This window comes from Pan troglodytes, chromosome 9 (assembly GCF_028858775.2).
Source record: "Pan troglodytes isolate AG18354 chromosome 9, NHGRI_mPanTro3-v2.0_pri, whole genome shotgun sequence".
Classification (NCBI taxonomy): Eukaryota; Metazoa; Chordata; class Mammalia; order Primates; family Hominidae; genus Pan; species Pan troglodytes.
In genome coordinates this window covers 124725702-124750964 of record NC_072407.2, presented here as the reverse complement: position 1 = coordinate 124750964, position 25263 = coordinate 124725702, and the positions used below count along the sequence as shown (strand labels likewise).

At 43.0% G+C, this 25263-nt stretch overlaps 1 protein-coding gene across 8 annotated transcripts in view; it reads right to left on the bottom strand.

Moving 5' to 3' along the window:
* Positions 1-591: 591 nt before the first annotated feature.
* UBASH3B (ubiquitin associated and SH3 domain containing B) overlaps positions 592-25263 on the bottom strand; it is a 158339-nt gene continuing 133667 nt past the window's right edge. For 7 of the 8 annotated variants that reach the window (XM_508828.8, XM_009424390.5, XM_016922172.4 and 4 more), the window contains 8 exons: positions 20192-20324; positions 18758-18878; positions 18001-18123; positions 16001-16093; positions 13707-13851; positions 8541-8647; positions 6895-7004; positions 592-5312 (listed from right to left, as the gene is read on the bottom strand). In XM_508828.8, the coding sequence (XP_508828.2) occupies positions 5175-5312; positions 6895-7004; positions 8541-8647; positions 13707-13851; positions 16001-16093; positions 18001-18123; positions 18758-18878; positions 20192-20324 (970 nt within the window). In that variant the 3' untranslated portion in view covers positions 592-5174. Of the gene's footprint in view, positions 5313-6894; positions 7005-8540; positions 8648-11869; positions 12095-13706; positions 13852-16000; positions 16094-18000; positions 18124-18757; positions 18879-20191; positions 20325-25263 lie in introns of all 8 variants that reach the window. The other variant, XR_010147697.1, reaches the window with a different exon arrangement.

Genomic DNA, 25263 nt, shown 5'->3' with positions numbered 1-25263 from the left:
CCATTCTCTTTCCCCTAAGATGTAGGGCATATAAGCATCTGTACCCCGTTGGGAGATTGGGCACTCACTCTGTGATACTCTACAAGCTCACGTAGTTAATAAATTTATTTATGCTTTTTCTATTAATCTGCCTCTTGTCAGTCATTTTCAGTGAACCTTTAGAGGGCAGAGGGAAAGCTTTCCCTTGGCCCCAAGACATGAAAAACTTGTATGCTTTTTCTTTTGTTAATCTATCTTTTGTTATAGGGGCCTCAGCCATGAACCTAGGATAGGTAGAAGGAAAGATATTTTTTGTCTCCTAGTTTGCACATAGGGCAGGGGAAGCATTTTGAAGCTTGCTATTTTCACACAGAGTGGGTGTTCAGCTCCCCAGTCTGAATGGCATGGAGGCTTGATGCCTGGTCAGAAGGGTCCAGAGACACACAGTGCTGCTGGAGCATCCTCCCCTTCCATCAGCAGAAAGCGCCCTCTGGCCTTTTGAAAACAGAATCACACTCTGAATGCACATTTATGAAATAATAATGAACAAAGTAACATCTGAAAACATGATAGGAAGAGACCACTCAGAATTTAAAATGACATTGCTCTGGATCAACTGAGAAGTTTCTTTTTATTAAATCATCTATGAACCATTTAATGGAGATGCTCCTGAAAGGTGCATCTGTAATTACAATGGTGCCATAGCTGTATCAACAGGGGAGAGCTCTCAGCCAGGAAAGCACAAGTGCCACGGAGAGTTTACAAAGAATTTGGCAATACAGGTAGGTGTGGTTTTCCTATAATTACAAATATTCTTCAAATAAATACACCTGAATCACATACAAAAAAAATACAATAGCCTTATAAATGAGAAAGAAACCAATACACCTCTCCAAAATAACAGGTTTAGAACGATCTGTGTATAACCAAAATGCCTTGGCATGGTGTTTCCATCTTGAGTGGCAATCAAAGAAAGAAGCAGTACATATTTCCCATTGTACACATCTATCCTGTACAGAGTCCATGACAGTTGAACAGCTGGAAAATTCCAATTTGTTGTGTAATGGCAGCTAAGTGTAAAGTATTTGTAAGAACTGATTGTATATTAAGTTCGACTAGTCATCACTATAATTTTAAACCTACATACACCAATCCTACTATTATTTGTACTTAAAAATGAAGTTATTTCATCTGCATTTACAATCTTTTTCCCTTTTCGCTTGAATTTTCATTATAGCTAGTCACTTTCCTAGGGAAATTCAATGTGTTGAAGTATTAAAGAGAAGCAAATCCAATTTTAATCCTATGTTTAAAAATGAAAAGCATCTGCTATCACCTAACAAAATATCCCCCATCACCTTTGTAAAGTGAACATTAACCTAAATAGATGTTAAATCGCTCTTTACCCCACCCTCCTCTGCCTGTCTCATCTCTCCCCGCAATGCAGCCTTTTAGACTAGCGCCTCTTCTTTCTCACACGTGTGCTGGATTGCAATTTAAATGCAAATAACCCTGCACCTCATTATCTAAGTTCGTGCAGACTCAGTAACAATTGCCTGTGCTGAAGCCTGTGAAATCAAACGGAGGTTCATCTGTATTCTAACACATGGATTACTTAGAGTAATTTCAAAAGAGCAATTCATCACTGCTTTGAAATTAAACACTGGACTTGCAGAGTGCCTAGGTTACGGAGGAATGCCTTTCTTTTACCACATAGGGAAGCCTTTCCACAAAGGCAATGAGATAGGAACTTCTCTTACTGTAGCTGTTCAATTAGTTCCCAACAACACAAGGTAATTGAAATAAGAGACTTCATTTTAATACAAATACAGCTAGTTGAGTGGAAAAGATACACTTATGGTAATGTTAAGCACAATGACAAGACAATCTATATGCATTCCAAATACCACTAACAAGGAAATTATCAACAATGATTTACCAAACAGACATCACTCCAGAAGGCATATTTTTTATTTTTTATTTTTTGCAAAATCATCTTTTAAATATAAGGTTACTTTAAAATAATTCTTTGGTTAAAGTATAATTAAAATAAAAAGTAGAAACTCCTCCAAGCCTTTCACTACAGAGTGAAAAATACCCCCCTCTTTCAGCCATCAGATGGCCATTTAATCAGCCATTCAGATTCTATGAATCTAAATGTAATGGAAAACACTGTAATCTGAACTCCATACTGGGGTGAAGCAATAAGCTCCTAGCTACCAATGCAGTGATGGTGAAGAGAGCCTGGGAAAATGAAACCCCCAGCTTATGCATTAAAATGTGCCAATTACTCTGGTCCATGGAGGAACAGACGCGGTATTTTAAAATCACAGGAAACAAAGTTCTATCTGTGAATAACACTGGGGCATTACCGGATTGATGTGGCACACTTGTAGAAGCAGGAAATGCTTTCAGGCTTTCAATCCCAGATTAAAACCTTTAGTTAATTTCATTTCACCTAGTTTATTTCAAATAACTTTCTACATTAAAACAAAATTCCTCTGTACAAGAAACCATTTGCTTCTTATCTGTCAATTCCTTCCTTGCCCTTCCTTCTCCTCTCCCCATACATCATTTGTTCTAATAAGCATCAGCTTCAGATCAAAAAGAACCAGCTGCAACTTCAGGTTATATATATTAGCCTATACTTTTTGGATGTATATGAAATTGAGTAATATAGTTGTCTGTTTCTTTTATTATACATAGATGCCACATGATTTACGAATAATTTCTCAGTTGCAGTGCAAGTTTAGTTTTTTAAATAGGTAAGTGTGCAAGGGGAACTTAATGTGAATTCAGATCTTTTGGGCCATTTTGACAAGCAATTTGAAATAATGAAATTGAAATGAAAGCAGAGAAATACACTCTTTCTTGTTTTCCACCTGAATTATTCGGAAAATTATTTCAGATCTCTATCTCCTTTTGCTTATCTAGACCATTGCCTAAGGCGGTGTCCATATTGGACTAAGAACAATGGATTGTAGCCCAGTCAGACAGATTTATCAGTTCGTCATATGACTCAGATAACCTAGAAGATGGAGTGGATAACCTATTCCAGACTCTATTTCATACATTACAGATACTGCCCAGAACACACTGCTACAGTTTCAAGGTGAGGCGTTCAAGCATTATTCTGAGCACTCAACGCCCATGAAAATTTGTGGTGAATCTGTTAAAGATTATGGATCTGATTAAACAGTGGATTCACTTCATTACAAATACCAGAAGAATGAATGGTAGAGCCATTCCATTAGTTGTAATGTGACTTTTCTTTAAGACCTTTATTGGGAATATTCCCTCCTAACATTTTATATTAACACATCATCACAGGGTTATTTCCATACCCAGAAGCTGGGTCAGTGTTTGCGCAACGCTAGAAGAAACCATGATTTGTTTCTCAAAATGTAAAATACATGACATATTTTTCTAAGTGACCTAAAAAAAATACAACTATGGGCCAGGTGTGGTGGCTCACACCTGTAATCCTAGCACTTTGGGAGACAGAGGCAGGAGGATCGCTTGAGCCCAGGAGTTCAAGACCAGTCTAAGCATTATAGTGAGACCCTGTCTCTAAAAACAAAACAAAACAACTATAATCCTTTTGCTGATTAACATATATAGCCAGCATCCTTTCATGTCCTCTTCTTTCTAGGGGTTATCAAGTTGTAGTTTCAAATGCAAGCATAGATCTCTTTTTCTATACCTTACGTTTTATGCATCTGAGTTTTGAAACATAGTCAATGTTACTGCAACATGTAAAGATTCATTTTACACTAACTAATGTCTCTTTAAAGGGCTGGCATTTCACTTTGCATACATCTTCTACAGAGTGAACTATACCATAGGAGACCATCATCTGTGGCCATCAACAGTCAGATAGTCACACAATTAAACAGACATTGATAACTGATGATTTGGTTTGATTGTCATTTATTTCTTTTAAATAAACTCCCTCTAAATGCAGGAAGTAAGTATAATGAGAAACCACAGAATGTGGCTCTCCAAATTTCCTCAGTAGCCCTACCTATGTATTTTAAATTATCATAGAAAAACAAACAAAACGACAGCACAAGTAGCAGTGCAGCCATGACTGTCATCATTTATATTAGTTCCCTGACTTACTATACATCCCTGGTATAATTGATGCATTTGTGGATGTTCCATTATGGTTGACACGTACTGTAAGTGTACAACAACCTGACCCTTGGTATGGTTTGCAAACATGTCCATATTGCACAGAATGAACTTCTTGCTGCAAATAATATACCTAACATACATCCTTTCAAAATGTAACATCCTTAACTAGTTAACATAGTCTAGAGTCTAGGGGCAAAGACAAGCAAATATTGATGATTTAGAAATGCAGTAGCACGTTAGGCTACAACATGGTTAATTCCAAGTCACTTCATATGTTGCAAGTTCTTTGCTCCTATGATTGAATACTTCAAACATGTATCTTATCTTTCCTCCTGAGTATCCAAAAGTGCTTTGGAGAGCAAAAGTGCTTTGTCTCCCCATTTCACAGAAGCAAGGTGGGGATAGGGCTGTAGCAAGAAGGGCCAGCTGCTCTAGAGAAAATGTGGCAGTACCAGGGTAAATGTTAGCATCCTTAAGCGGGTGTCTTCAGCCAGCAACACTGGTGTATGGGGGCTAGTGATGGTAGGATTTCATGTGTAACCTAAGAACAACTCTCTTTAGGGCATGTTTTCTAATAATCTTAAAAGGATTCCTCAGCTTGGCTCTACCTAACTGGAAAATGGAGATTAAAAAAAAAAAAAAAATTCCATCCCCAAGCTGTCCTTTCAGTGCTCCCCCAGCTGGTCTGGGCACACTCCTTCCTCTTGCACCCCTTAGAGTGGGCCAGCAGCTCCCTCTGGGAGAAATGAGGCCCCTTAGCTGTGCATACCCGGAGGGAACAAAACATTCTCTTCTGTAGCAGGTGCCCCGATTTAGGAAGACAATTCTCCAAAGCCTTGTGAGCTAGGCAAGAGTCCAGAGAGAACACATTTTTTTCCTCTGAATCAAGTCTTTCTCTCATTTACACAGTCTCATCTTAAGAACTTTAAGTGTGAAAGGAAATATGCTAAATTATTCTGAGCTGTCCACTTAGAATGTGGTGTGGATTTTCCCACTGTTTTTAAACACACAGAAAGACACACTCCAAAAGGCCTTTCCTTCTCGTTCACTGGTGTGGTTTATTCTTGAAGCAAGGTCTCTCTCCAGTTGAAGCCCCCAGTTGGTCCATGGGTAAGAGGAAGGATTGGTGGATCTGTCAGCTGCCATATTCCAGTTTCTCCTAATTCTTCACAGGAACAAAATCCCAGATATGGGATCTGAAGTAAGAGTCGTAAAGAAAGGGGATATTAGGAGACAGGTTTAATGCTTTAACTTTTACCTAAATACAAAGATATTCATGTGGCCCTAGAGAATTGCAGTCAGAAATGGATAGTGGCTTTGTAGAAATGCAGTCCCTTCAAAAATCGATAAATAAAATAAAATGGATAAAACTGGTAACTTAGAAGAGTATTTACATTGCAAGAGGATTCATCGGAAGGATCCATTAAATGGTGACCTCCCCTAGAGTAATTAAGTCATTGTTCATAGATTGCTGCTTAATTGGGTGGCAGAAAAAGAGGACCAAAATACATAAGGCTACAATGCCAGGAGTTAATTCCCAATTGCAAGTCAAGTTAAAAAGGCAGCTCAAGGCCGGGCACAGTGGCTCACGCCTGTAATCCCAGTACTTTGGGAGGCCGAGGCGGGCGGATCACTTGAGGTCAAGAGTTCGAGACCAGCCTGGCCAACATGGCAAACCTCATCTATACTAAAAATACAAAAAATTAGCTGGGCGTGGTGGCATGTGCCTGTAATCCCAGCTACGTGGGAGGCTGAATCAGGAGAATCGCTTGAATCCAGGAGGCAGAGGTTAAAGTGAACCGAGATTACGCCACTGTGCTCTAGCCTGGGTGACAGAGCAAGGCTCTGTCTCAAAAAAAAAAAAAAAAAAAAAGAAAAAAGAAAATAAAAAGTCAGCTCAAACATTTCTGAAATTATACTTGGACCCAATGGAAAATATTTTTCAATTTGAAAAAATTTGTTTCACCCGTTTTTTTTTCTCCTTACGAGTCTCTGCAACATTCAAAGCTGAAGCTGTGCTCTCCCTCACTTCAGTTGTCACAGCAATTTTAAAACTTATTTTTGTCTGTGTCCAGAGCTGCATTTACAAATAAGACAAAATTCTCTGTCTTCCAGCACTTACAAATGAGGACAGATGCATAAATAAACTTTTCAAAAATGTGAAAAAAGATTGCAATTGAGTTTGAACCAGGTTCTCTGGCGGCAGAGAAAGGAAGTATGTAATTCGCCTGAAGGGAAGTGTGTGGGAGGCAGCTGACCAGAAAACCTCTCCCACAGGCACAGAAAGGAAGACTCCAGATGTGTGGGTCAGCCTCATGGGTTTTCTGTCTTGCTGTCTTGTTCCTGGCTTTGCCTTTTAGCCTCCTCATTTGAAACTGCTGCATGCCTCGGCCTCCCTTCAAGGACCTGTGTTTGAGTTAAGCTTTCAGATGCTGTCTTTTGGACTGACTTCTATTGATCCAACCCAAGTTCCCTCAGGGAAATTCAGAGAAGGTCCCTCAGGGAAATCCAGACAATTTGCTTATAATTCCTAGCTGCTTCCTACATTTTAGCTCTTAGAAGCTAGAACTAGCTCTCATACATTGTTTTTCTAACACAAGGCTTAATAAAGGGCCCTGCACAGAGTATCACTCAATACATCTTGGTTGAGTGAAGCAATAAATGAATATTCCCAGCTCAGCATAAACACATGCTTCAAAGAACTTGGTAATCAGCCAGTCACTGTACTGACTTCAAACTACTAGCCATCACGGACCCCAAAGTACGAGAATGAATTACCTTTCGGACCATTTGTACGAAGTCCTTGGAGTTCTGAGGTGACAGGCCCTGAAGTTGGCAGGTACACGCTTCAAGGGAAGATGCGTGGGCCACAATCAGGATGTTATTTCCTGGGGGAAAATGGCAAGGTATGGGAAGACTGTTTCTATAAAGACATGGAAACTTTGCAAATACTGGAAGCTAACTAAATGCTCTGCAGGGGAGCAAACACACTCAAGAAGACAATTTGCCTAAGCAATATTTTGAAAGTGCTTTGTTACTGATAAGGCAGCTTAATTTTTTTAAAGAAAACCTTTATCTTAAAATAGTTACAGATTTATGGGGCCGGGTGTGGTGCCTCATCCCTGTAATCCCAGTAATTTTGAGAGAACGAGGAGGGAGGACCACTTGAGTTCAGGAGTTTGAGACCAGCCTGAGCAACATAGTGAGACCCTGTCCCTATAGAAAATTTTTTAAAAATTAGCTGGGTGTGGTGGCCTGTGCCTGCAGTCCCAGCTACTTGGGAGGCTGATGTGGGAGGATCACTTGAGCCCAGGAGATTGAGGCTATAGTGAGCCATGATTGCATCACTGCACTCCAGCCTGAGTGACAGGAGCAAGACCCTGTCTCAAAAATAATAATAATAATTATGGATTTATGGGAGGGTTACATATATACCGACAAGGTCCCATGAACCCTTCATCCCATCCCCCTCCAATGGTAACATCTTACATAACTATGGTACAGTATCAAACCCAGGAAATGGACACTGGTACAATACACACAGCGTATTCAGATTTTAGCAGGTGTGCAAGAAGTCGTTTGTGCGTATGTGACGATACAGTTCATGCAATTCTATCATATGTGTAGCTTTGTGTAACACCATGACAATCAAGATACAGGACTGTTGTATGTCCATAGGGCTGTCTGTGCAACTCCTTCTAATATAGTTTTAAGTGTTCCCACTGTAGAACTATGAGCACTTGAGACTTCCTGGTTGATAGAACATGTTGTGTACCTTTATGGTAGTGAGTGGCTAATCAATGAAAACTGGAAGGTGGGAATCATTCATAATACTGTTGCTCATGGCTGTCTACTGTTTGAATATAAGTATTTTAACTTAAAGAGATGAAGGGAATGTCCATACTTTTTTTGCAATATGCCTTTTTCACTAAAAAATTGATAGTGAACAGTCTTACATATTAAATATTTGAGCTCAGTGTTTAGAAAATTCAATAGCAAACACACTTGAGCCTTATAGAACACTGCTCTTGGTTGGTGATAGCAGGGAAGGTGTATGTGTTTGTGTAGGTGTGCTGTGTGTAGGTGTGCATGCCGCTGCATCAATTGTAGGCAAAACAGTGGCATGCTAGAGCTTTTGGAAATTATAAGAGGGAATCTCTTTCACAGGGTGCGAGAAGAATAGCTATAATGCAGAATTTAAGTTATTAAGAATAGTAACTAAGTCTGGTATAAACCCCTGGAATATCTACCATTTTAGGAACTCAGAGAATATTACAAATTTAATGTAAAAGTATCTGGAAGAAAATCTGGAAATACATTTCTTTGGTTAGCCAAAGCAAGTTGAAACATCTTGAATAGCCTATTAACCATTATAGAGAAATAATCACGTATGTAAAGATGGAGTTCAGAATAATACCACTTACCTTTACTTTTACATTCACTTATTATTTCTTTTGTTACTTGGAAACTTCTACTGATATAAGTATCATAGGATTCTGAAACAACTAATTTGCTGACTGGAATGTGAGGTCTGTAATAGAAAAATGAACAAAGGAAATGAAAACATTTTGATCTTGAGACAAAGGAAGATATCACTTTAAACTTTTATTTCAAGGCCTTTCTAAAGATCCCATAGATCTGTTTGTTTATCCATTTCCCTAGAAAGGAGAAAGGTATAGGGAACAGCATTTCTACTATATGAACATGGAGTGGAAATGTACAGAAATAACAGCTATGTGTATGGCGTCACAGTGACCAGGTGAAAAATGAGACATTCAATGCATGTTTCACTCTCGGGATAACAAATAAGCCATTGATGGATGGTCCTAGTCACATAGCTAATACAAAACAAAGCAGAGATGGAACCCTCAACCTATTTAGATCAGCAGGGATTTCCCAGACCTCTCTTCAAGAGCTGCAAGGATAGGTTTTAAAAGCAGATATTAGGTCCATCTGATTCTTTGCGAGTTTATCAAATTTCACCAGTCTTTTCCTTTAATTCTCTCTTATTTTGAACACAGACCATACACTTGGCACAAGGAGAAGTGCAAAGCATAAAGATGAAGACCACTCAATTTCTGTGTTGGAAAAGTTCTCTGCCTGTGGTTGGGGTGAAGAGGTTACTGATGTAAATGATAATTACTATACAGTCTACAAAGGCATGTGATACTGTGTGTCCCTCACCGGCCTGGGGGCCTGGCTGTGTCCCCCACCCAAATCTCATCCTGAATTTCCACATGTTGTGGGAGGGACTTGGTGGGAGATAATTGAATCATGGGGGCAGGTCTTTCCTGTGCTGTTCTCGTGATAGTGAATAAGTCTCACAAGATCTGATGGTTTTATTTTTTAAAATTTTTATTTATTTATTTTTTGTTATTTTTTTGTTGTTGTTGTTGTTTTATTTTTGAGATTGAGTTTCACTCTTGTTGCCCAGGCCGGAGCGCAATGGCTCGATCTCGACTCATTGCAACCTCCGCCTCCTGAGTTCAAGCAATTCTCCTGCCTCAGCCTCCCAAGTAGCTGGGATTAGAGGCATGCGCCACCACACCCGGCTAATTTTGTATTGTTTTTAGTAGAGACAGGGTTTCACCATGTTGGCCAGGCTGGTCTTGAACTCCTGACCTCAGATGATCCGCCCACCTCGGCCTCCCAAAGTGCTGGGATTATAGGCATGAGCCACTGCACCCGGCCAATCTGACCGTTTTAAAAAGGGGAGTTCCCTGCACAAGCTCTCTCTTTGCCTGCTGCAATCCATGTTAAGACGTGACTTGCTTCTCCTTGCCTTCCGCCATGATTGTGAGGCTTCCCCAGTCACATGTAACTATAAGTCCAGTTAAACCTCTTTCTTTTGTAAATTGCCCAGGTATGTCTTTGTCAGCAGCGTGAAAACGAACTAACACAGCATGGAAGAGGATGATCAAAGCTAAGCTTCCTGTCCTGGTGCCCCTGCATGTCTTCAAACCCAGTCGCCAATGCCCTTGGGGCCTGCCTCTGCCTGCCTCCACCCCCGCTTAACTATGTAGAGTTTCTATGTTGTTTCTGGTCCACAAGATGTTTATCTTGTTTTCTGGGTACAACTATGTCATTTCAATTTTCTTATTTTGTCAATTTTCATATTTTGTCTTTCACTGCTGGGTGTTTAGTGCCTGGTGGAGGTGTGGTAAGTTCTCAGAATGAATTCACATGGCCTCTTGATCAGAAGTAGGCTATTACCACTACTATTAGCACTGAAAATATTTACTGAGGTTCCCATATGTGTCAGGCTCTGTGCGAGTGTCCTGCTTGCATTCCTTCGGTCTAATCCTCCCAGCAATGCTTTCGTAAATGCTGTTTATGGATGACAAAACAGAAGCTCAGAAAGGCTGCAGCTGACTTCCCTATGCTAATACCGTTAGCAGCTCTTAGAATCTGGATTTGAATCTGAGTCTGGAGTCTGGCCTGTGAGCCTATCCTCTACACACAGCTTCTGACAGTGCCCTTGCTAAGCCTGGCCTTCTGTGCACATCGGCTTACTGTCCAGAGAGGAAGGATGCCGTTCCACTTGAAGGAAACTTGCCCATATCCTGCTTTCTCTCAGCATGCCTGTTTCTCCTAGGAAACAGCCTTCTGAGTCTCACAACACCCTGGGGGATAGGTAGAGACCTGAATCACCACTTGTTGGGGCTGTACCTCATTGTTCTGGAGCAAGCTCTTTCTCCTCTTTTTCTGTCCCCGTCCCCACCTCTCACCCAGTTCCATCACCATTTATGTCACCTCATCTCCCAGGCCCATCCCCTCCCCACAGTGACAAAAGGCCACTTTGTATGGCCCAGGGAGTCATTTCAAGGGTGAGACCATGTAATGTGTGAGATTTATGTAGGTGAAGAGCGGGATACATGCTGGGATCTGGTTCGTCCTGATCAGTTCTTGCCTATGGCTTCTCCCAGCACCTTAAAGTGGAGCCTGTGAAGGACTCCAGTGTCTGGAGTCCTGATGGGCTTGGCCTGAGTCAAAGCTTCCTCACCCTTGTCAGCAGGTCGCGTCATGCTGCTAGCCACACCTGCAGGCCCTGTACTGTCCTCAGAGTCAGGTGGCCTTCCCCCCACCCACTCAACCTGGAATACGGTGCTCTGGAAGTCAGGTGGCATCCCCGAAACTGTATCCTCCCCCATATACTCTCTGCTCCCCACCTTGCTGTGGTCCAGGTTGTAAGCACAGGCCTCTGCTTTGAGCCTCATGCCAAAGTTTGATTTGTTTCCCCTCCAACACTCCAGATCCATACCCTCCCCCAGTCCCCTGTCCTCTGAGTCAGGGCTCTGTTCTGAAGCCCCACCCAGCTGGTGTGGATTTTGTTTTTTCTGCCTTGCTCCTCTGGCCCAGCTCCTCGAGGCTGGGGTTGTTTTCAACCCCCCAGGCCCTGGGCTGGTCTTGCTGCCTGTGGATGATGCTTCAATATTAGTCACCAGCCTGGTTAGCTTCCCTAACTCGGCTTTCAGTCCCACCTCCCTCCTGTTCTCTTCCTACCCCTGTTGCAAGGTGAGAGGGCTCTTTCAGCAGAGCCTGCCTGATTCACACTACCCCGGCTCTCAGGGCTTCCCCTTCTGCCTGTCACCACGTGTCTTCAATCATCTGGGCACCACTTCCTTGCTTCCAAAGGCTTGTCCATTTGGCATCATTAATTTCATAGGGAATTAAACTCCGGGGCTGTCCCTTTCACATGCTTCAACTTTGGCTTTCTCAACTGATTTTTCAAATTAGAGGCTTCATCTCCTACCCCAACTCCCTCGCCAAACAGAAAATGGTTGAATTGAATTCTGATTTGCCGGAGAGGAAAAGGCAATCTGGAATAAGGACTGTGTCCTGATCCCCAGGCTCCTGGCATTCATCCTTCTGCTCACACTGCTGGTGGGGTGTGTATCTGAGTGTACATTGACAGGCTCAGGTAGGACGATTCTGGAGACCTTGGTAAGGCCGCTTGGGAGGCAATGGCAAAACACATCTAGAGGAAATATAAAAGACATAGTTGACCTAAATTGGTCTGGGTGGGGCTGGTGGTAAATGATGAAAGTCACTTAACCAATGTTGGTGGCAACTCCCCCTCTTTCCAGGCCAAAGGGATGCTGGCTGCTGCGTGGGGACAACAATTTATTGCTAATTCCCTGCAAAGAACAGAAAAACAGTGGCCAGAGAGGGGATAGAACAAAATGTGAAGTGTATTCATAGGGGATCCTGTTGATTGATCTAATTTTATTTTTGAGGAGTGCTAATTCCTTTGAGACAAGCAGCAGCAGCACATAACTAGTTAATGGGGTTATCCGAGGTCTTATTTGCTGAACAGAAAAAATGAGTATGGAAAAAGAAAATATTCTCTATTACCTTAGCCAGAAATGCACATTGCTTTAATGTAGTTTGGGTAGGTATTTGAAATGAAAGGTCAACAGATATCACATAAGAAAGTTCTGCTTATATTGACCACTTGTTACAAACTCTGCCTTAAGAAATATGAACTTAATTCCCCATTATAATGGTTGTGACTATCTGTTCCTTCTCAAAGAGATTTTTACAAATACCTGAGTAGACTTTTGATAGTTAAGGTAACTATATTATTATTAATTCTTTTTTTTTTTTTTCAGACAGAGTCTCACTCTGTCACCAGGCTGGAGTGCAGTGGCATAATCTTGGCTCACTGCAACCTCCGCCTCCTGGGTTCAAGCGATTCTCCTGCCTCAGCCTCCTTAGTAGCTGGGACTACAGGCATGTGCCACCACGCCCAGCTAATTTTTGTATTTTTAGTAGAGACGGGGTTTCACCATGTTGGCCAGGCTGGTCTTGATCTCCTGACCTCACGATCCACCTGCCTCGGCCTCCCAGAGTGCTGGGATTATAGGCGTGAGCCACCGCGCCCAGCCCTATTATTAATTCTTAATTGTATACATGCAGATTATTCACCTGTAAGCAATCAACAAACACTTTTTAAAATCCCAGCACAGTTGGGTCTAATGGAAAAAGGAAAGGAACAGGAATGAGATGACTGTACAGCAGATTGCATGGTGCTGGACATGTGGAAAATGATGAATAAAGTTTATTATTATTATTGTTATGTGTGGTCACTAAATGTATAAATACCTTTAGGCAAGTTATTTGAACTCTCTCATACATAAAAATGGTTTACCTACATTCTGGGGATACAGCAATAATAAACAAAGATAATACAGAGATTTAAAAATGCTTTGAAAAATTAAACGTAGAAACTGTAAGACAAGACATCATCATCTCCCTTATTGCTCCAATCTTCTCAACTGCATCAACATTAGCTTGTGCTTATTGCTGGAATGCAAAATGGTTTTATTACACTGAAACAGGTATAATAAAGTCAGAAAAATCCAACACGGGGGTGAGTCTGGAGAATCTAATCCATACTAGTGCCAAATATGAAAAAAATGCTGGCTTTTCTCCAGTTTTGATTTCTAAAATCATAGCTCGTTTTCCACCACTATGGACAACTGCCTGGAGGTGATGTCCAGCCCTGGCTCCTTCCTGAACCTGGCCTAGTGCTAGTGCAGAAAGCACTTCCACACTGGCCTCAGTAAGCAGCAGTTTCCGAGGCTTACCTGTAGGTTGTATCAACACTCAGGTTGGCTGCAGCTAACTCTGATGGAGGTATCCATGCAGGTAATGTGCTCCCAGCAACCCATTTTGTCCACTCAAATAAGCCGGGCTCTACACGGATCTTCAAGTGATTTTCTTGTTGTAAACCTTAGGGGTAAAATACAGTGAAGATGAAGGAAGTGCCTGTGTATTCTCAGGCCAAGTTGTTATACAAATTCTGATAAATCAGCTATTCTCTTTCCTACTGGCTGCTATATATAGCTAAACAGAAATGGAAGCATGTGGATTTGGACAAGGTTTTTAATTTTTGTGCATTACTAATATATGAGTTTAATACTCCTGCCGTGCCCCCAGGATGTATGCTGGCTTTAAGTCATATCTGACTTCAGGAAAAAAGCCACAGCTCATTATCCATATAATTTATTCGAGGCTGGGTGCGGTAGCTCACGCCTGTAATCCCAACACTTTGGGAGGCTGAGGAGGGCAGATTACTTGAGTCCAAGAGTTGAGAACAGCCTGGCCAACATGGTAAAACCCCATCTCTACCAAAAATACAAACATTAACAGGGTGTGGAGGTGTGCACTTGTGGTCCCAGCACTCAGGAGGCTGAGGCAGGAGAATCACTTGAACCCAGGAGGCGAAAGTTGTAGTGAGCCAAGATTGTGCAGCTGCACTCCAGCCTTGGTGACAGAGCGAGATTCTATCTCAAAAAAAGAAAATTTATTCAATTCTGTGACTACCATAATTCCTCTTTCTTTCTTTATTATTATTATTTTTGATATGGAGTCTTGCTCTGTCACCTAGGCTGAAGTGCAGTGGTACAGTCTCGGCTCACTGCAACCTCCGCCTCCTGGGTTCAAGCAATTCTCCTGCCTCAGCCTCCCAAGTAGCTAGGATTACAGGCGCCTGCCACCATGCCCAGCTCTTTTTTTTTTTTTTTTTTTTTGTATTTTTAGTAGAGATGGGGTTTCACCGTGTGAGCCAGGATGGTCTCGATCTCCTGACCTCGTGAACCGCCCGCCTCGGCCTCCCAAAGTGCTGGGATTACAGGCGTCAGCCACTGCGCCTGGCCCCCATAATTCCTCTTTCCAAAGCAAATTCCATGATGGCCTTACCAAGAAACTTCAGATAGTCTCTGAGTATCCAACATCATATTTGAATATCATGTAAATTATTCATTTTCTCTATCAGAAAATCTAATGCTGAACATTTACTAGTAGCAGTGTAGAAGTCCTCCGTTTTACTGTAGTGTAACTGGCTTCCTAGAAATAGTCCCTGCTTAGTTATCTTCATATTGCATGTAGTCCAGTTGTTCTGTGCAAATTTAATACATAAATCCCTTCTGGTAGTGAAGAGGTTTACTTAAGGTTAAAGGGTAGAAGACTCAGATGCAGTGTCAAATTCTTTGTTGGCTTGTTTATTTCTGGCTCATTCATTTCTTTGGTAGAAGTAAACAGTCTAATCCTGTTGCTTTTAGTTTTCCTTCCCATGAAATGAGAATGGAGATACCTGTAACTCACGCTTCCACAGATTTTAGGGTGAAAGTTGAGTATCTTGGTAGCAATGGTGCTTTTAAAGTCTTTCTAATTAAGTAAAGAAAAAAATGATGATTAAGATTTGAGGCTCCTAAGAGCACCCTTGCTGCTGTAAACAGGAGGCAAACAACAGATCAAAACAGGAAAGTTATTTGACTATTAAGTGTAAAGAAAGGATCACACTCTGTAAGTTCTAAACATTTTGCAAGCCTAGGATTCATCCAAGAGCACTTTAAATTCTCAAGGAAAACATTAGTATACTTCCTTTTATTTTGCTTAGGCTGCCAGAGTATTTTTTTTTTTTTTTGAGATGGAGTTTCACTCTTGTTGCCCAGGCTGGAGTGCAATGGCGCGATCTCGGCTCACCGCAACCTCCGCCTCCCGGGTTCAAGCAATTCTCCTGCCTCAGCCTCCCGAGCAGCTGAGATTACAGGCATGCAGCACTACGCCTGGCTAATTTTGTATTTTTACTAGAGACGGGGTTTCTCCATGTTGAGGCTGGTCTCAAACTCCTGACCTCAGGTGATCTGCCTGCCTCAGCCTCCCAAAGTGCTGGGATTACAGGCGTGAGCCACCGTGCCCGGCCCAGAGTATGTTTTTGTGACTTGTGCAAAGATCGCCTTCTGAAAGAATCCTTGCTTCATTCCAGATTCAAAGCTTTCAACTGGCAAATGTCCCATGGCTCTAAGATAATTTATGTGGGGGGCTGCCTAGAAACAGAGGGATGGACTACTTGTTTTTGTCAACCTGCAAGTCTTACCTTTCAAGATATTGTGTGCAGTCTGAACGCAGCGAAGGGACGGGGAGCAATAGACATGATCGATAATGGTATTGCTCTCTAATAAGGCTTCACCTGCAAAGAAAACCACAAAAAAATCAGTCTGATGGATTTACTCAGTCTCACCTTGACCCGCAGTGTGAGAGGGGGCCAAGCAGTAAGCTCCTGTAAACCCCTCTTTCCTAACTGGGGCTCACATAGAGCCAGTAGTTTCAGCCTTTGTTAGTTTCTAACAAAACCCCTCATCGGTGTTCCTATGAGAGCAAGCGACAGAGCCCTTCTTGTCTTGTCTTTTTTTTTTTTTTTTGAGATGGAGTCTCGCTCTGTCGCCAGGCTGGAGTGCAGTGGTGTGATCTCGGCTCACTGCAACCTCTGCCTCCCGGGTTCAAGCCATTCTCCTGCCTCAGCCTCCCGAGTAGCTGGGAGTACAGGCGCGCACCACCACGCCCAGCTAATTTTTGTACTTTTAGTAGAGATGGGGTTTCAACATGTTGGCTAGAATGGTCTCGATCTCTTGACCTCGTGATCCGCCTACCTCAGCCTCCCAAAGTGCTGGGATTACAGGCGTGAGCCACACACCCGGCCCCTTCTTGTCTTTTCTTTCCCTTTTTTCTGGTGCTAACAAGTGGTAAAGGCTTTAGCTAGGAGATATTTAGAAACAGGACAATACTTTGGCTTCAAGTTTGTGAAAGAGGATTTATTTTATGAATATTAGGTCTTGTTTTAATTTTATTCTGTGCTAACCAAAATCTCAACATGTCATATTTTTAGATACCAGAGATAAATCCCAACACCTCATACTTTAATGCTATCCTCATAAAATCCACTTCTTTAAAAAATTTATTATTATTCTTAATTTAATTTTTAGAGATAGGGTTTTGCTCTGTCACTCAGGCTGGAGTGCAGGGGTGTGATCATACCTCAGTGCAGCCTCGAACTCCAGGTCTCAAGCAATCCTCTTGCCTCAGCCTCTCAAAGTGCTAGATTATAGGTGAGAGCCATCACGCCTGGCCTGGAATCCAGTTATTTTGTCTACTGGATTAAATCCAAACACCTTAATATGGTGGCCAAGGTCTTCCATGAACTTGCCTTTATCCATCTTGCTAGCCTCATCTCTGCCTTGCCTCACAATTTATACTCTAGACACAAGACACTTTGTTTCCCCTGCATTCCTGAGGCTGTTTCTCAAGCCTAAGACTCTTTATGTGGTCCCTCCCACTGAGAATGCCATTTCCTCACTCCTATTCCTTCTTTGCCCAGCTAACTTCTACTTCAGCTCTCAGCTCACCTCTTCACTCTTAGATGTCTTTTTGTGTTCCCATAATATTCTGTGACCATGCATAGCTCTATGTATATCACTATGTCTGGATGCATGCAATCAATACATACACATTAGTGCATAGCTCTATGTATATCATATTGTATGATATTTATCCACACATAAGTTTGTTTCCCTGACTCACACTTGGGTTCCCCTAGTCCAATACCTTGCACAAAGTAAGTGAGCACTAAATATCTGCTAAGTGACTGAACAGAAAATACTATCTCCCTGTGGCAGTGATGGAATGGGCTTGCAAGGAGCTAGGCATCTTCAAAGGATCAGTTGGCCTTTACAAATTCAGCAAGTCCAGGGTCCATCTTCTTCACTCTTGTCCTCTTCCACAGCCATGTTTGGCAGATGCTGCTGTCTTGAACTAGAAGCTGACCTGTCTGCTACATCCAAGAGTGAGCACAGTAACCCACGCCATTACTGGATCATGTGCTCCTCAGTAAGGACCACACCTCATTCACTTTGGTCAACCAACCCAGGGCTGAGCACAGTGTCCTAAACTTAATGGTTGTGTAGTAAGTTCCTTTTGAATTGAGGAAACTTGTAGGAAAGTTATAGAAACCCACAGGAAGTGTCTTGCATATCCGTGGTACCAGTGTTTTGAAGGAGGAGGCAAGAAATGCCTGGAGTGCAGTCACTCCAGGATACTTACCCACTAGTCTTGCTTGCATGCATCCAAACACAGTGATGGGAGCATCTTTCTCGTAATCTCGGAAACCACCACTCCGCTGAGGTAAACTATGAGGCATGTTCAGGTTGGTGCGTATGTAGCGGCCTGAAAAATAAAAAGGTTAGACAGAGGATACATACGTTTCTTGTTTACTTGGGACTCCCTTACTGATCCAGACACTCTCCACCCCCATTCCTTCTTGGCCAATGAGATCACACTGAGCTCTCTGGAGCTGATGGAAAATAGCAAGGCTGACGTTTTGTTTCATAAAGTGACTTGGAATCCACTTTTCCATTCCACTGACAGAAGTGACATGAGGTAGTTTCTCAGTGAAGGTAATAACCAGGCACTTTAAAGCAGGTGAGATTCCCTGGTTAAGCAAGCCTCTGTATCTTCAAATGCTACTCAAATGAAAATGGAACCGAGCGAGCCAGGGAGATTTCATGGCAGGAACTCTGGCCATAGGATCAGGGCACGTTTCTGCTGCTGACTTTGCCATATGACCTGGGGCAAGACATCTGTCTTCTTTGGTCCGTGGTATCCCAGTTTATAGAATGGGGACAAGAACACTTACTTCTTCTCTAAAGCTCAAGACAATCAGGAGGGGCTTACACATGACAGACATCTTCTATAGTACGCAAAACTATAAATGACTCCATCTAGATAACTGTAGCTTGACTGTGCCCCCTAGAGGCCACTATGGGTATGGCAGTGCTGAGCAGGCCCACCAACAACTCACCTTTGGCATCGAAGCACTGGGACAGCCAGTACTTCCCAAACACAACATCCATCCTCTCACCATGCCGACACACAAAAAGGCATCGCTTCTGGGGGCCGGGCTGGCTGTTGACCCTCAGCGGCTGCAGAGAAAGAAAGGCTATTAGTGAAGACACACATGGCAAAGTGGACATGTCTTGGAGCCAGGTGCCAGGTGAGCTGAGCTCTACTACCAAAGCTGCCAAGGTATGACTTGGTGAGGACAGTAAGACTCGTCCTACAGACCTCATAAGTTATTTGGAGGCTGAAATAAGATAAACTGCATGTGCTTTATAAAATAGGAAGGGTTATGAAAAGGGCATTATTGTTGCTATGGCTGCTCTTTGTAGGAGTAGCGTTTGGCCATTAGTAAAATATGACGTCCACTTTAAGTTACAGCTCAGAGGTAAAACTAGCCATTCGTGTAGAGAGAGCCATCTAGTGGGACACCTTCCCCCCAAAAAGGGGCAATTCATCAACTTCTTCAGGGAGTGAGGACTTCTGTGATCACAAATGTGCCTACCTCTTCTCTAAAGTGTGTGGACAGACCACATGGTCCTCATGGTCTGCTCCAGTAATGAGACCCTGTTTTCCTATTCTAATCACTATGTAGCCTCTGCTGTCTGACTATATATATGATCCCCAAGATGAGACAACTGCTACCTCTGGGTGATGACATAGGCAAATCTAGTCAAAGGCTTGTCCAAATGACTTTGGCTTCTATAACTGCTGGATGGAACCTTACAGATGTTTCTACATTCCTTCTTTCTGATATAGTCAGCTTTTCCAGTTTCCTTAGCGCGGGCCAGCAGTTCACATTTGCTTCTAGTTGCCCTGACATGGTTAATATGTGGAACGGTGGCATGATCCTTCCCATCTCTTTTCCTATTGTTCCTTAATTTAAATCCTGGGCTCCAGCCACAATGGTTACTCTCTTGATCCTCAACATGCTTGAACTTTCAGCTTGCCTCTATTTGTACTGTTCAACAACGACTCCCTGCCTCCTTCCATCTCCAACCTTCCTTGAAAAAGTTAACACATACTGAGCACTCATTATATGCCAGTATGTGTTGTGGCAAGAGCCTAATTTTATTATTTTCTTTAATCTTTGTAACAACCTACAAAACAGATACAACTATGGGCATTATTCCTACTTTAGAGATAAACTCTCCTCCTATCTCTGTGGAACAATGTTCCTTATGAACCTAGGTTCAAATGCTGGAAGTAACTGTCAGTACTGCTCATCTGACTCTTCCTAGCCTTGAATTTTTGTATATCTTTTATAATTTGGTGTACTTTCTTCCCAAGAGATCGCGGAAGCTTTGGAGACAGCAAGGGCAAGGCCTCATACTTAATAAATAGGTTCTCAGTGAATCCTGGTTAGAGTTGGGGGTGTGACCCTAACAATCAGCCTTACCTGCATGGGCTGGCAGATGATAGTAAGAGGAGTCGTCTCCCCGAGCCCCTGGTCCTCATAAGGCCGCCTCTCCAATACTCCATCCCCAAATGTGAGAGAGTTGGACGATGATGTATTTAAGATTGAATAAGAACTGCAGAGGAAGATAAGGAAGGTGTTAACTGCTCTGGCCAGCAGTCATTAGCACTTCCTCCTGGGCTCAACAGGAGTGTGGGAGTTAACTCAAAGCCCTCTGTGGGTAGCACAATGATGGGGGATGCTGAGCAGGAGTGGCCTCATTCCTAAGGGAAAAATACCTTGTTTTATACTGAAGTCTTGCAGTTAATAAATTAGAGGTAGGCCGGGTGTGGTGATCACACCTGCACTTTGGGACGCCGAGGCAGGCGGATCACTTGAGGTCAGGAGTTTGAGACCAGCCTGGCCAACGTGGCGAAACCCCATCTCTACTAAAAATACAAAAAGTCAGCTGGGCGTGGTCGTGCGTGCCTGTAGTCCCAGCTACTAGGGAGGCTGAGGTATGAGAATCTCTTGAACCTGGGAGTTGGAGGTTGTAGTGAGCCAAGATCGCACCACTGCACTCCAGCCCGGGCGATACAGCGAAACCCCGTCTCAAAAAGAAATAAGAATAAAAATAAGTAAATAAATAAATTAGAGGTAGATGGATTTCTGCACTGAGGACAGATATATTCATTCCTTTGGGCAGGGATGGATCCTAGTGATTTTGTGCCACGCATGGTTGGCACCAAAGACAAGTTCAAGAATAACAACGTATCAATTATCTGTTTGCAGCTATTTTTCTGGTTCAAAAGAAATCTACGATCCCTGTTGCCTTTCATATTTCCCGTGGTAATTTCCATCTGAAGTGAAGAGTGATGGGGGCTATTTTCACCATCTCCACCTCTTAGCCAGTGGCTCCTAACAGTCAAGGAAACTTTGTGCCAAAGTCCCCTATTCTACCCTCTTCAGTCTCCAAACCCTATCTCCCCCTCAATCACGCCTCCAACAAGATGATTACAAATAGAATTATTTCAGAGAAGACCATTCTCACCAGATGTTTAGAGCTGTGAGCCAAGAACTGTCATTTCTGAGTGTAACACTATAGCTACAGAAGCCTAAAAGAGGTCTTGCTGAAAGGAAGACAGTCAAAACCTGCCAAGCTTCAATTATTGTCAATAGTTAAGACTTCCACAAAGCTTTATCTAATAAACATTGCAATGTAAATATGGTTGTTAGGCAAATCCAGTGAACATCTTTGGAATCACTGAGCAGAGTCCAGGGGAAACATTTAAATTTTATAGATTTCTTGCTTCTTTACAATTTGGGTAGCCATCCATCCCAGTTTGCTCCATATACTCCTGGCTTGCATCTGTTGATGAGGCAACCCATTTAGGCTACCACCTGTTCTGGATTATTAACTTTTAACATTGTATTATCAGAATTTTATTTTATTTTAGAGACAGAGTGTTGCTCTTGTCGCCCAGGCTGAAGTGCAATGACATGATCTGGGCTCACTGCAACCTCCACCCTGCAGGTTCAAGCGATTTTCCTGCCTCAGCCTCTGGAGTAGCTGGGATTACAGGTGTGCGTCACCACGCCCGGCTAATTTTTGTATTTTTAGTAGAGACGGGGTTTCACCATGTTGGCCACGCTGGTCTCAAACTCCTGACCTCAGGTGATCTGCCTGCTCGGCCTCCCAAAGTCATGCTGGGATTACAGGTGTGAGCCACTGCACCTGGCCCATAATTTTATTTTTGAAAATACCTTTTTATATTCACCAATATAATACAGCAAACTGGTTGTTAGTAAATTTTTGTTCCTTCACTTTCAGAAGTGGCTCCTTTTTCACTAGAAGTGATAGACTCATTCTATCTACTTATAAACGAAGGTCTCAGAAGTCTCATGCCCTGAAAAACTGATTTTGAACCCTTGTGCATATCAGAATCACCAGGAGACTTAAAAAAAAATACACTCGTGCTGGGGTTCTGCTCCTCACACATTGTGACTCAGTAGGTCAGGGGTGGGACCCAGGAACCTACAGTTCAACAAAGCAGCATCAGTCCATCTGCATATGTTGCCAAGTGAAACCTGTTACAGTAAAATTTAAGTAACTGTAGCCCAAGGAAATCTTGTGCCGTTCACACAGTATAATAGACCAGCTATTCTACTTTATTTTAAACTAAGACTCTCCCAAACATCACACAGTTCAAGAAAATCCAGTTTGGCTGGGCACAGCGGCTCACGTCTGTAATTCTACCACTTTGAGAGGCCGAGGCAGGCAGATCACCTGGGGTCAGGAGTTCAAGACCAGCCTGGCCAACGTGGTGAAACCCCATCTCTATTAAAAATACAAAAATTAGCTGGGCGTGGTGGCACACACCTGTAGTCCTGGCTACTCGGGGGGCTGAGGCAGGAGAATCACTGGAACCCAGAAGGCAGAGGTTACAGTGAGCTAACATTGCACCACTGTGCTCCAGTCTGGGCAACAGAGTGAGACTCCATCTCAGAAAAAATTTAAAAAAAAAAAGAAAATCCAGTTTTATTGTCTGACTCATCAAAGCTTCAGGGTGCAAAATGTCTGGCTACCTAGAATCGTTCTTGTACATATCTGTTTGTTTCTTTATCGCAGCTGTGAAGATACTGATAGGATCCCTTTTCTCCCTCCTTCGTCTCCCATGGCAAGACGAATGCCAGCCTCTTTCCCTTCTTAACTGTCATTATAATCAAAGGACCTGACTCACTCTGAGACAGCGTGGAGCTGCCAGTTCCAGTAAGAAAACAGTCAGATGCTTCTTGCTCAGAACAGTGGAGGGAGGAAGCCGGGCCTGACATCCAGAACATCTCAAGCATCGGGAGAGCTGGCTTCTCCCTGCAACACGCCAGGCCTGTGCTAAGTCCAAGCGGCCAGGCAGCTCACCCAGCTTCAGAGAACACAAGGGGGCTTCATCAACTTGTCTTGGTTCATAACTCAGACCCAAGTAAGACACTCCAGTTAGTGTGGAGAGAACGTATTTCCTTAGGAGGGACTCAGAGAACTGAGAAGCACTCGGCAGGGAGTGTTGTCAAAATCATTGACCCCCAGTCATGACTTGTTGCCTGGATCCCCTGGGCAACTCCCACCATGCCAGCCAGGCCATGCTTGACATCCCCCTGGGGCTCTACCTCCTGATGTCTCTCTTGGGTTAGGAGAGAGAGAAGGTCTGTGTCTGTCTTACAAGGAAGCTGGGCTCTGCCTCCTTGAGTCATTTGACCTCTGGGGTTAAATAGGAAAGTGCAGTTCATCTACAGCATTGCTTTTATGGAAGACACATTTCCTTTGATGAGCACTAAGTGAGGACTGGCAAACACGAGATAGAAAAAAGAGATTTTATAGTCACCGCTATACACCACCAGACTCTGAACCATGCAAAGCTAAGCTCTGTATTGCAGTCTTCCCAACAACCTTATGAGGTAAGTGCAATTATTAGTTCCATTTTCTAGATGAGCAAACAGAGGCTCAGAGAGGTAATGCAACTTTGCCAAGGCCACACAGCTGGTAAGTGGGAGAGTTATCATTTAAATACAAGACTACTGGAATCCAGTCTCAAATTCTTAATTACAATAAACTAATGCCTAACTTATTTCCCTACTTTGAGCAGGGTTGGCTGTGGAAGCTGTTAGTTTAATTTCAGACATTGTTCTCACAGACATGACATCATTAGTAATCTCTCAAATAAAAGATGACACAAAGACCTCCCTGGGACGCACTGACCGAAGTCACTCAGGTTCACCTATACGTCGGCCTGAGCTGTAATTTAGGGAAGAGTGGGTTTGGATGGAGTGAACTCTAAGAGATCAGCACTGCTTCTCACATACCTCCACTTTTTTTTTTTTTTTCAGACAAAGTCTTGCTCTGTTGCCCAGGCTGGAGTGCAGTGGCGTGATCTCAGCTCACTGCAACCTCCACCTCCTAGGTTCAAGTGATTCTCCTGCCTCAGCCTCCTGAGTAGCTGGGACTACAGGTGTATGCCACCACGCCCAGCTGATTTTTTTTTTTTTTTTTTGGTAGAGACGGGGTTTCACCATGTTGGTTTGGCAGGTCTTGAACTCCTGACCTCAAGTGATCCACCCACCCTGGCCTCCCAAAGTGCTGGGATTATACGCGTGAGCCACCGCACCTGGCCATACACCCACTTTTAAGACAGAGATCTGATAAAACAGCAACTCCAAGTACTGTAAAATAAAAAATAACAGATCTGAGAACTGTGCTTTGTCAGGCAAATAATGTTTTAGTTCTCAGTTTATTCATGCATATTTTGCTTTACTTGTTGTTGTAGGGATTAAAATGGAGACTTTGGAAACCCAGCTTACATATTTTGATCTTCCAAAGCATTTCTGAAAAAGCAAAATGTTTGGGGAACATGAGACAGCTTTGACCTCTAATTTTGTGCCATCCAATTCTGGAGGCTCATGGGCTGGGCTGAGGTGGGAGCAGAGTGAGAGAGAGGGGGAGGGATTGCTGGGTGGGGTTATTGAGGAAGAAAATATTCTTTCCCATCTTTGGATTTGTGGTTTGTCTGTTTGTGGCTCACTAGGGTAGGGGACCTTTATTTTCTCCTTCCAGGCAAAAGACTTGATGAAATCATCTCTCTCTGCTTCTCCTTTATGGCAATAATAACAATATTAGCCACCAAGCAGCTGGTGCTCAGGGCTTCTGCCTCTCAGCCATGTTGCCACATGACAAAAACAAGAGGGAGAAAAACAAACCAGCATGCAGACCCTGGCTAGATGCCCCAGTGTGCCAGGGAAGCGCTGGCTTTGAGCTGCTCCAACTAAGAAAGAGAAGATGCCTTTTGTTTCTATTTTATCTATTGGGACAAAGTTGGCCACTGAATGTGGTACCAGTATGGAATGGGGGCAAAATAGTAATGAGGGACGGGTGGAAAGTTATTACCCTAAAGAAGACTGGCAGAGGGGAGGGGGGAAATGGACCCCTTTTCAGTCTGGCAGTTGCCTGTTCCCTTAGACACGGTCTTTGTTGTCTAGGCATGCACAGGCTGTGTCTGGGGACTTGCTCAGGGTCACTTAGCAAATCA